At 37.0% G+C, this 12,108-nt stretch overlaps 1 protein-coding gene across 2 annotated transcripts; it reads left to right on the top strand.

Moving 5' to 3' along the window:
* The first annotated feature begins 1,306 nt into the window (after nucleotides 1-1,306).
* On the top strand, nucleotides 1,307-10,729 carry khdrbs1a (KH domain containing, RNA binding, signal transduction associated 1a). 2 transcript variants are annotated; one of them, XR_008908241.1, is made up of 11 exons: nucleotides 1,307-1,570; nucleotides 4,460-4,584; nucleotides 4,851-4,967; nucleotides 5,082-5,228; nucleotides 5,344-5,474; nucleotides 5,687-5,939; nucleotides 6,162-6,235; nucleotides 6,457-6,515; nucleotides 7,577-7,748; nucleotides 9,879-9,932; nucleotides 10,535-10,729. XR_008908241.1 is itself a non-coding variant. In XM_056760416.1 (9 exons), the coding sequence occupies exons 1-9, from the start codon at nucleotides 1,462-1,464 to the stop codon at nucleotides 7,678-7,680; spliced, it is 1,119 nt and encodes a 372-aa protein (XP_056616394.1). In that variant the 5' UTR covers nucleotides 1,307-1,461; the 3' UTR covers nucleotides 7,681-8,767. The 2 variants fall into 2 exon arrangements, 1 of the variants encoding a protein (XP_056616394.1); XM_056760416.1 differs by lacking the exons at nucleotides 9,879-9,932; nucleotides 10,535-10,729 and having other exon boundaries at nucleotides 7,577-8,767.
* The last annotated feature ends 1,379 nt before the right edge of the window (nucleotides 10,730-12,108 follow it).

Here is a 12,108-nt window from a genome sequence, read left to right on the forward strand (position 1 = left end):
AAACTGGGCACTAGTGACCTAGTAATGTGCTTTCATTGCCCATTCATCATGTACTCTCCCAGACATGCTGTAAACTGCCCCATTCATGTGTCTTTGTCTGTATCCGAGTCAAATTCACACTCCTCTCCTGCATGAGTTTCATGAATATGCCTCCAAACATTATTCTTTTGTCTTCATTTTACACACATTTACACATTTTCTCCCTCAATGCCAAATCATGCCCCATCACCATTCTATAGGCTCATTTTAATATCTACCCCCTTTTGGCGCTTGCTTGGCACATTTTAAACCCTTCACATAGAACAAGTTCTTTGGCTTATTTTCTTTGTATATTTCTTGTAGAAAGAGGTCAGAGAATATATTACCGAGTAGGAATGCCCCAGACATATGCTTGGGTTTTTCTAAAAACGCAATCTCTTTGATTCTTGCATTCACAAACCCACAATCTGTCATTGATCTGTAATAGATAAGGACACTGTACAGATCACAATCTGACTGCATAATTGAATAAGAAATGACAAAACTACTCGCTCTTAAGATTTTCTAATGATTTAATATTATGGAACTTGTGTGTAATGTTCATATTATTGTGTTACGTTTAAGATATTATGTTACCATAGATATATAAAATGTTATATTTGCCACATTTGTTACAGGTATATAGCTATAAATTACCAAATGAACTCTTAGTGGCGGTTTCTATTAGATCAGGTCGGGACTAGGCCTACGTATTTAAGAAATTTAAGACGTGTTTACAAATATGACTCAGAAACTTCATTATCATTTTAATTGAACTTCACTATAGAGATACAAAGAAGATGATCTTCAAATACAATGTATAAATTAGCTAAACATTTTCATATACATACAGAGTGTAAATAGTATATCCAATGTCATCAGTGTGGAATATGGAAATGGATTTAACAATATTAAAGTAAAAAAGTAGGAAAAGAGAGAAAAAGAAAATAAACAAGATGATAAGAAATTAAATTATACATCAGTTAAAGGGCTTACAACAACATAAACAACATTTGAGTACGTAAAATGGGCGGGGCCTTCCTGGACCGTTGCCAGATATAAAGAGAGCGGTCACTGTTGGACACCGTTACTTTCCGCTGCGCCTAGAGGCTGGACCAATCATCGCGCATGGTTATAAATTAATATTTTAGTTTTAAATTATTTTATGCCCAGTATTATTATTTAAATTATTTTTTACTTTATATCAAGATAACAAGCTTACTAATTTATTTATTTAGGCAATTTATGATTTACCGGAAGCTTTCGTTTTTTTCCACTGCCAAAGCTACGTCACTTCCGTCTCTCTGAACATCCGCCGTGTTCTTTGTTGGGAGAAAGAAACGCTTCAACACGCGTCTCCGCTTCCATTTTCTCACACATCCAACTGCTTGATTAATTTCTCGGTGCTAATTTGTCATTAAATCTTTGTGAACCTGACCAACAATGGAAGACAAGAAAGCCAATGGCGACGGTAAATATCTGCCAGAGTTATTGGCGGAGAAAGACAGCCTGGACTCCTCGTTCACCCACGCCATGAAACTGCTTGGCGCAGGTTAGTAATTCTTTATTAAGGATAAACTGTAAACTCAATATGAATGAACATCTAAACATGTATTATCTTCTTTGTTTTTGAACAACTGATTGCATATCAGAAGTTTATATAGAAACAAATATCGTTAGGTTCGTTTTTTTTAAATGCGTGTTGCAGGCCGAGTGTCGTATTGGGCCCTTTGTTTTAAATACGCCCTTTATTCTTCTGTTTTACGTTATGCGTTGATTTTATCATTGAATTGCGTCATAGTGCGTCATTTTACGTTAGAAAGAATGAAGCAAAACGCACTTTTTGTAAATGTAATTTGTTAAACGTTAGGTCAGTCCAGGCCTGTGCATGGGACCAGGTTTATGTATTCTTTACGACAACGAAATCATTCAAATGAAAGTTTCACCCCTTTTGTGGGCACATTTTGATGGTTAAAAAATGCATGTAAATTATTCGTGTAATTTGCCACAATTTTTGTGTTGCAGTCAGAGACCGGACATGTGGCCTTGCTTTTAGACAAAGATGTTGTGAGGGGGCGTGTCTAACGTTACCTCTTAAAAAGCAAAATTCGTTGTAAATTAATTTGAATCTACCTAGTTATTTTCGATCATCCCGTTGCTGCGGTTACAATTAAATTTTCTATACGCGATTTAAATACTTTTGTGTCTCTAAAATAATCGAAGTTTTACATTTTTTTCCCGTATTATGGAAGAAATGAAGACATACGAACACAATATTTTTTTCTCAAATCCGTAACCGCAATCAAGAAATATTAAATATACTATACGCCAAAGCCGTTGAATATGAGAGTTACGACACTCGATCTCGCCGCCGTGTGGTCACGTGGTTTATGGAGCCCTTAAAGCGGTGGTTCTAATCTCTGGTCCGCGAAATCCATTTTCTACCGAATTGAAGCCCAACTCCGATAAACAACCTGATGAGGCTAATCGGTGACTTCAGGAACAGACGCTGTCAATTTAATGCTTGGATGCGCAGATTGTTTGGCATATCGTATTAAAGTATCGCGAGAGCGATTCAAATGCGCACCGAGCAATCTGCACTTGAGTCGCTCTCGCGTTACTTTCATGTCATGTGCTGATAAATTAGCGCAGCGCCGCATCAAGTTTATCGAATCTGTTCCTAAATACGCTGATTAGCTTGTTCAGGTGTTTAATAGCCGAGTTGGGGATTAACGCGGCAGAAAAATCGATCTCTCGGAGCTGACTTAAGAACCACTGCCTTAAAGGAACGCTCCACTTTTTTTGGAAATAGGCTCATTCTCCTACTCCCACAGAGTCAATATGTTGAGTTTTACCGATTGAAATCTATTCAGCCGATCTTCAGGTGTGGATATAGCACTTTTAGCATAGTTTGGCATAGATCATTGAATCCAATAAGAACGGTAGTGTTAAAAAATAAACATAGTTTCAATATTTTTCCTATTTAAAATTTGAATGTACTTAAACCGTCGGTAAATGAAAAGTTGCGATTTTATAGGCAATATGGACAGGAACTATATACTCAAATTTCTGCGTAATCAAAAAAAATTTACTTCTGTAATCACGCAGAACATGTGGAAATCTGCTAACTTCTGTCATCATATCCAACATCATTAATTTTCCGCTAGTCTTAGCACAGGATCGAAGTACAGAAGTCGCATTTAAATAGAAGAAAGTATTTAAACTCTTTGGTCATTTTTGAATGCGATGTTACTGGTCTAACTGGATCCATCATCTAAGCTATGCTAAAAGTGCTGTCACCAGACCCGGAGATTGGCTGAATAGATTCCAAAACTTGAAAACTCAACTTAATAACTCTGGGGGAGTTGAAGAATAAGCCTATTTCAAAAAAGTGTTTCCTAACAAATCAGTGCTGTCAACGGATACGCAACGATATTTGCATAATTTGAGCTAAATATATTAGCACATTTTGAAAACTGAATACTATGTTGACTACATTTATAGCAGCATTTTGTCTGAGGAGTAATTTGAATATAATATATGGCCGCAAACTTGTTTAAATGTATAAAATGCAGATATTTTACCAACTATACAGAAATGCATGTAAACAGGGGAGATTCGCCTTTTCAGCATTAAAAGCCGTAACGACGCTTACATTTTTTTAACACGTTTCAGAAATGCATCCAACACGAACACATCGTGTCTCTAGATACTTCAAATCTCCATATGTAAGGTCTGCCCACATACAGTCCAAAATTTCCTTATGCGTTTTTCCGTATTTGCCGCTTGATGGCACGGCTTCTCTGAATTGTCAAAATGCTTGCTACAGATCCGAAAAACGCAGACAATCGAACTCATTCTGTTTTTTTTTTGATGACAAAAATATCGGAGGCAGAGTGGAAATCTGATTAAAAAAAACGTGAGGTTGTATCTAGTTTTTAACATGCAGAAATTTCGGATGCAAAGTGCAAAGCCCTTTAGACATAATTTTTTTACCGTCGATAACTGGAGCAGAAACATACCTGTCCTCCACGCAGGTTGTAAAGTATTGAAATCGGTTGAGAAATCGTTTTATCCAGAACACACAACACCCCCATTCACTTGCATGTGTGTGTATTCGAAGCTGACTCCTAATATGCTGGCGCCATTGACGTACGATCCAGCAGCCAATGAACGGTCAAGTTATTTGTTATGTCCATGTGTTTCCGTACAGTGTTGTGAACATTTTCGCATGCGCGGGAACTAAAGCAACCTGAAATTTGGGACATTTTAGTCCAATTTGTTTTAGAATCAAAATAAATGGTACAGTTGTAGTCAGAAGATGAAACATCTGGTTAATTTTTATTATTACGTACAGATCCCTTTTGAAGAGTTTTTGCAGTGATGTTGTACATTGTGTGATTTATTGTTGATTGTTGTTATTCTATTTTTAATATGGCAGAGATCGAGAGGGTTCAAAAAGGCGAACCAAAGAAAGAGGCTGGAGAGACGTATCTAGATCTGTTCACCGCCAAGAATGTCCGTGTAAAGGAGCGAGTGCTCATTCCTGTCAAGCAGTACCCACGGGTAAGTGTCACCGGAGCAGATACACAATGAACGGGCCCCTTACACAGAAGTCTTAAAATATAGGTTTTTTTGTGCCACTGATGAATATTGATATCTTTGGGGCTATTTTGTTTAATACAAAATGAATGTTTGCATACTAAAATCATAGATTCCCGTATATTTTGTGGACTGACACCAATAAACTTTGTTTGTTAAAAAGAAGCCTCAGTCTCATATTATCTTAATCTGTTTTCTGTCTGCCCATTTATTCTGTATTTTTGCCTCAGTTTAATTTTGTAGGCAAGATTCTGGGGCCCCAGGGAAGCACAATTAAACGTCTGCAAGAAGACACGGGGGCCAAGATTTCAGTGCTGGGAAAAGGATCCATGAGAGATAAGAACAAGGTAAACTACTTGGTTTACATAACTAAACAGGAATGCCAGTAACGCCAATCATTTTACTGTTAAGTTGTACAGTTACTAAGATCAGGTGTTTTGTTGCTTTTAACGCATTTGCAGGAAGAGGAGCTGAGAAAGGGCGGAGATCCAAAATATGCCCACTTGTCCATGGAGCTGCATGTTTACGTTGAGGTTTTTGCCCCCATTCCTGATTGTTATCTGCGCATGGCACACGCTATGGATGAGGTCAAGAAATTCCTGATGCCTGTAAGTGTGAACACATGTTTTCCCAAGCGTTAGTGCTTGCTCTTTTGAAATTGTAAAAATAAATGTTTAATTTGTTTGTTGAGGACCGAATTTCATCCTTTATGTGCCGTTTCAGGTGGATAACATTGATGAGATGCACCAGGATCCCTACATGGATCCAGGGTATCTGAATGGATCTCAGGATGTTCCCGGTCATGCCAGAGGAGCCCCCCCAGGCAGGGGGCGTGGTGGACCACCACACCCTAGGTGAGAAAACGTTTATTATAGTTGCTCATACAATTTTTGTTGATAGTAGTGTTGGGCGATATTCTCTATAGTCAGATCGTTCTATTGCCAGCCAGTATAGACATTTGGAACCACCCTAGTTTAGTGGCAGCTTAGTTTTACTTTATCATGAGTCTTAAATGCTCCAAAAGCTGATCAAATATGCAACGTTAACCTATGTTTTTTTTCTTCAGGGGACGCGGTATGCCCCCTCGTGGCGGAGGACCCCCTGGCGGAGCTCCAAGAGGAGGTCCAGGACGAGGAGCTTCATCGAGGGGGGGCTCTGCACAACGTGGTGGTCATCCATCCGCCGGACCAACCAGGGGAGGAGCATCCGCCCGGTCGAGACCGCCATCATCTGCTCAGAGAATGACACCTGCACCTGCTCTGTCCCACCAACAGCAGCATCATCAACACCCACAGAAACCCGAAGGCTACCCTGAATACGTAAGTCCAAACCTACAAATCTGAACGTATGCTGCTCTGCTTTTATTTATTGTGTGGTTTTATAAAACTTGCTTTGACTTTTTTTGAGTGAAAGCTAGATCTATTGTTTGATGTTTTGAAGTGATGTGTTCTTGAAATAGATTACCCTGAACATCCTGTATTTATTTAGCATGCATTTGCACGTCATAGTAGCTTATGATGTTAAACAAGTTCTGTTTCCAGGCCTATGACGAACCGTACCCAGAGGCATCTTACGAGGGATATGATGGCTACTACAGCCAGCCTGCTTCTCAGCCGTAAGTGTTTGTGGCATCCGCCTCTTTGTCCTATTGACAAAAGTTCTTCTGTACTGCTAAAACTCCAAATGCTTGACACTTTGAATGTTTATAAGGTATTGTTACAAAGTGACACATGTTTTCCCATACTATGTTGTATTGATTATTCTCGTAATTCGTGATGACTGTTCTGCCAATTGTATTGTTGATCTTAACGAGAATGACTTTCCCCTTGTTAACAGAGACACAGAATACTATGATTACGGTCACGGAGAGGCACCAGAGACTTACGAGTCCTATGGTAAGACGTCATTCAGTTCAGTTTTAATTCTATTATGACTTTCACAATGTGCACAGTGTTGCAAAAGGTCTTTCCAGAAACGGTTTCTGCAGTGTCGATAGCCTTTCACGAAGCCACAAAGAAATCCACTGTTTCAGGAAAAAACTCAGTTAGGAATGTCAGTTCTTAGGCAGAACTTTGAGTACATAACGTGATATCATTAAAGGGACGTTTCATGCCGTGTGTAATGTTGACATTTCTGAAAGTATGCAGTCTTCCAAGTTGTAATCCGAAGGCATATGAAGAAAAAAGTTATTGGCTTGGAAAAAAGGAGTCGACAATGAAACACATAAGTCGTCCCAATTCTCGAACCGCTGCAGAATTATGTCACTGCATATAGTCCCCGCCTACGTTTTACTAGCACTTCCTGTGAAAACTTCACTCTCCAAACACTGTAGCTCATAAGCCTCAGTCGCGGTAGACCAATCACAGCAGACTAGACCATCTGACCAATCACATCAGACTATGCTAGCGGAAAGGAGGGGATTAGATGGATGAATTGCGAATTAAAAAGCAATCATTTGAGAGTCAGTCAAGTTAGTTAAGAATAACTGCCTATTTTTACAGAATAATAGTGTTAATACACCTTCTAAAAATACTTAACTTTTCTTTGGATACGCCATAAACCAAAGTAGGACCTTAAAAACCGTGTGCTCTTTAAGCACTCCTTTTTTGTAGTTTTTATTGGAAACGTATGTCAAGCGTAAGCGAAACTGGATGCATTGCAGTAATCATGAAAGCTATTTCCAAAAGTAGCTAATGATGCTGTTTTCCGGGTAGAGCCCATGTGGGCCTATTTAATATTAGGTGTGGTCATCTTTATATGCCACGCCACTGCTCTCAAGGTTCTTTGATGTCGGATTAATTTAAGAAAGGAAAAAATTGACTGGAAGTGTTGATGTTTATGGTAAATATATGAATTCGATTGTTGTATATGCATGCAGTAGACAACCCGCACACATGGTTTTCTCATGTCTTTAATTTGTAAAGTGATGTTTACGAGTGTGTGTTTGTGTTAACAGCTGAAGATGATTGGGAAAACAGTGCTTGGAGTGGTAGTGGTGGAAAGGCAGCAGCATCCCGCCAGACTAAATCTTACCGGGAACACCCATACGGCAGATACTGAATGCTGCTCGTCACTGTGGTTGCCTGGGCAACCTCCTCCTCTTCTAACCCCCTGTAACCATCAAAAAAGTAATTCTAGTTGTTTTTGTCTGTATACAGTTTTAGTTCACATGCGTTTGGTTACTTTTATATAGAATGCTAAACAATAATTTTTAGGTTTGTGCCGTGGTTAAATTCTCTTTACCTTTGTTTTTCTCATTGTTTTTTTAAAAAAATGTTTGCTCGCTGAAAAATGGATAATCGAATGCTAGATAATTAGCTGATTACCACATGATAAAAATGATTTGCTTTAAAAAAATAAAAACTGCCTGGCAATGTTAGCTTGCTTAGATTTGTTTCGAACACTATTTTTGTTACGGCAAAACAAAAAACACTTAGATCCGGATGCATAAAAATACTAGTTCCTGTACAAACCAACCTGGTTACAAATTTCATGAAAAATCTCTGGTTTAAAGCTTACATTTTCTTTATAATCAGTCCAATGGTCATTTTCCAAAACCTTTTAAAATGTCAATTATTTTCCATATGAGATAGTTAGTTGTCTTTACAGGAGCAAAACCAGCTGTGCTTTTTCGTTTTACGTTGAGTCAAGTAAAAGTACTGGCCACTCAAAGCTTTGTGCATACTCTATCCGAATATTAGAAAGTTTTTGTTTTGTTTATAACTTGGCTGTTAAAATATTAGAATATTTGTGTGCATTGCCTAACTAGGGACCTAAACATGTCAAAAAATGTTTCCCTATCCATGTCAATAAAGCATCGTTTTCTTTTACAGCCTTTAAAACGTTGTATTTGACTTTTGTTATTATCAAAACTGAAAACTGCATGAAAATTCTGCAAAACAAAGTTTTACTGCCCTCATGCATAACTGTTCATCATGCAAAATATATTGTGTATAAACCGTTGCTAAATAGTACAGTGAGGATTATTTGTAATCTGTTAGAAGTCACACAATGACGTCTTGTACAGGAACAATTGACATCAAAATCGAGATAAAGGTTTTATTTGTTACGTTTGTCTCCAAATATGCAAAATTTCTCTGCAATATATGATCTGCAACAAACTTAAAGGGGTCATATCATTAAAGTTTCATTTTATTAGCCTTTATGATACGAAGAAAAAAATGCTTCGGTTATAAACTTTTACTTTCAAGAAAGCGGCAAAAGTAGCTTGCGTGTTTGGTGACGCCTGGCAGGTAAATGTGTTTGAACAGATGTGTTGTTCATGCCGGTTTGACCCTGACAGTTTGTCGGAGCCGTTTGGTGATGTCGTCACCATGTAATGCAGGCTTTAAAAACTAATAGGTACAACTCCAAATCCTAAAGTAAATCCAAAGAGAATGCTTACATAATTCTTGCAAGAATGTGAAAGGTCCTGTATAACAAAATGAGTAATGACTGATATGACCTCTTTAAAATAAGTTAATCTATTGAAAATTAACAATGATTTATACACAATACAAGAAAAACCTGTAAATGCAATGTGTTTATACTTGTTCCAAAATCGTATCAGTCACTAAAGGCCTCTGATGTTACAGAGATTGATCTCTCCTCTTGTCTGTCATCTATTGTGAAGGATCTTGAGGTAAGACCTGCCGAGTCCCCTCTAAAAGCACAGATAGGTTTTTTTAAAGGTAAAGTATACATGCAAAGGACAGGTGTATGGTCCTGATCTGTCCCTGGGCGTGTGAAATAAAACGGCGCGAGCAAAAGAAAACCGCAATAGATATTGTGCTCAACCCACAGAGACATGCTTTTGAGTTCAAGACAAATGTTACTCGACTCTCGCTGGCTTAATAAAAAACAAAACCAGGGAAGAAGGCGTAAAGTGTAACACAAGCTTCAGAAAGGTAATATCAACCCTAAATTTCCTCTCTTAGCACTATTATGTTCACACATTTGTATACAAATTAAATTGTTGTTGTTTCAAAGGTTAAAACTCACCAATATTACTAAATATGGTTAATGGATATAAAACGTTAACTTATTAGTCGGTTTGTAATCAAACTTTAGCTTTTTAGTCAAAATCTTACTGTACTTAAAAAGTTTTTACTAAATTCTGTTTTAGCTTTACAAAAAGACAAAAAGTATCCTCAAATCTAACAAGCTCAAAATATGTGTAGTATAGGATTTGTTGAAATGAATCGTGTTGAGATTACAATCTTGGTGTATTAACTTTTAGTCTTTCTTGTGTTGCTCAGTGACTGACACGGAGAGCTTGTCTCCAGACTGACATTTACCAGATCCTGGCACAGGTGGAGTATTTATCTTTTATCTCAAAATTAAAGAACTCCATACACACACACACATTCATGGAAATGATAGGTTTTCTTAACATAAGTTGGTGTGTAAGTTAAATGCCTTTAGTTCTTATGGTAATTTTAGAGTTGAAATCTGGAAACACTTCATGTACGGTGAAGTCTAAAGTTAACTGTATAATTATAATTTGTTGGTTTCTGTAATTTTGACTTTTGGATATTCACGTGGCACAGTGCTTTAGGACATATGCAGTCTCATCTGTTTTCATCCCTACATGAGGAAAAACTGTCTCTGTGTTGGTCATACCTTCTGTTGAAGGACTTATTATTTATACAATTGCTTTTTTTATAGTTGGACATTTATATTTATTTTCCTACTAAGTAAAGCAGAAGTAAAACCTTTTCCACGAAAAATCTTAAACTTAAATGTTGCTGTAAATTGTAATTTTTTGTAATTTTAGAGCAGGCCGCTGTTGTTTTACACTTAAGTTCAAGCCTTCTAAAATGACCCGTTTACTCGCATTTCAATTTTTAACTATACAAACTATTCCATGTTATGATTGTTAATGCTCTGTGTTAATAGATGTTCTCTGTTGCAGGCTTTTGTTGCAGTTCACTTTGTACTGAAGTGGACAGTGGCACGTCTTCCTTTTATGACTGAGCGATAGGTTTGAGACACGAGTCTTTTTATCAATGATGGATTTAATGAACAAATCTGTTTTTATGAACCTTTTAATTTTGCTACTGTTTTTATATAAATGTGGTGAGAACTTAATAAATGAATTCATACTGCTGTTCTGGAATTGTTTTATTGACTTTCCCATGTTCAGTATTGCAGTAGTCACATTATACATTTAGTAAGTGGAAGAGTGGAGATTAATTTATGTGAAGTCTCTACATGCATCTCTAAAATCTGTTTAGTCATAAAATCATGCTTTGTATGCAGGGCCAGATTAACACTTCTCTGTACCCTAGGCAACAATATTCAAGTATCCCATCATCACGACCCCAGGATCACCATAATCTGGCAAAATGCAGAATAAATTAGTGATACAGTAAATATTACAATAACTGTCATCAAGTGCATTTTGATGTACATATGTGCAAATGCTTAGAACTACAAATGCACCACTATGTTCTCTTGTCAAGGCCACTTGTTTATGATTTTATGAAAACAAAATGCATCGGCATCAGTATAATCTGGCTAAATTGACCCAATACATAGAGAGTGAAAGATGTATCCTCCATTTTCACAAATAAATAAGCAACCACTTTCAAAGAATCCAGTATTTATTTAACAACACCTAGTCCCAGCACAAATGTATTGTATTGATAGAGCCATCACAGACAAGATGCAAACAAATATCCATATTCTCAAATAGCATTTTGGTCCTCAGCTCATTTTAAACAGAAATCACCTGTCACCTCAGAATTCAACAGGACAATTAAGTTATAGTGCAATATAAACATTTTGAAATCTGCTTCTTCTGCTCAACAACAATAAACAATTGACAGCATTTTCATGGATCCACCACAAAGAAAATTGAATGAAATTCAGTATCATCTGCTCCTAAACTCATTCTAACTTGTCTTAAAACAGAAAACAACCTGTCACATCACAGTTCAACAAGACAGGCAAGGGTTAAACATTTGGAAATCTGTACATTTCTCTCAATTAGACAAGACAAAAAGAAATGCTAAATAATCTGGCAAAATACACAATTTTAATCCTAAATAATGTGGAAGAGCATGTTTAAATTTGAAATGCTTGTTTAATTTGGCAAACACATTTTACAGAGGCATTTTTCTGGACTTTAAATGTTTAAACTTGTCTAAGAGAGAAAGTGCAATTGCCCAGTTGCCCCTATGGTGAATCCGGCCTTGTTTGTATAAAAGTACTTCTTCGTTATGTTGATATATTGCAATACAAGAAAATAATAAAAATGATCAGAAGTTATCTACTGCACACACATTGCACACTGGATTTAAACTTTTGGTGGAGGAAATGGAAACGTAAGTGTATCCTGATATGAGGTTCTGTAGTGTCTGAGAGAAAAAGACATAGAAATTACATTATAAACAATGTCAGTTTACAAATCCATGAAAATTACAGAGGTGTAAAATTAATGTAGAGATTTGCGAGATTTCCTTTTCTCATGAGAAACATCTGAGA

This window comes from Triplophysa dalaica, chromosome 11 (genome assembly GCF_015846415.1).
Source record: "Triplophysa dalaica isolate WHDGS20190420 chromosome 11, ASM1584641v1, whole genome shotgun sequence".
NCBI classification, from domain to species: Eukaryota; Metazoa; Chordata; class Actinopteri; order Cypriniformes; family Nemacheilidae; genus Triplophysa; species Triplophysa dalaica.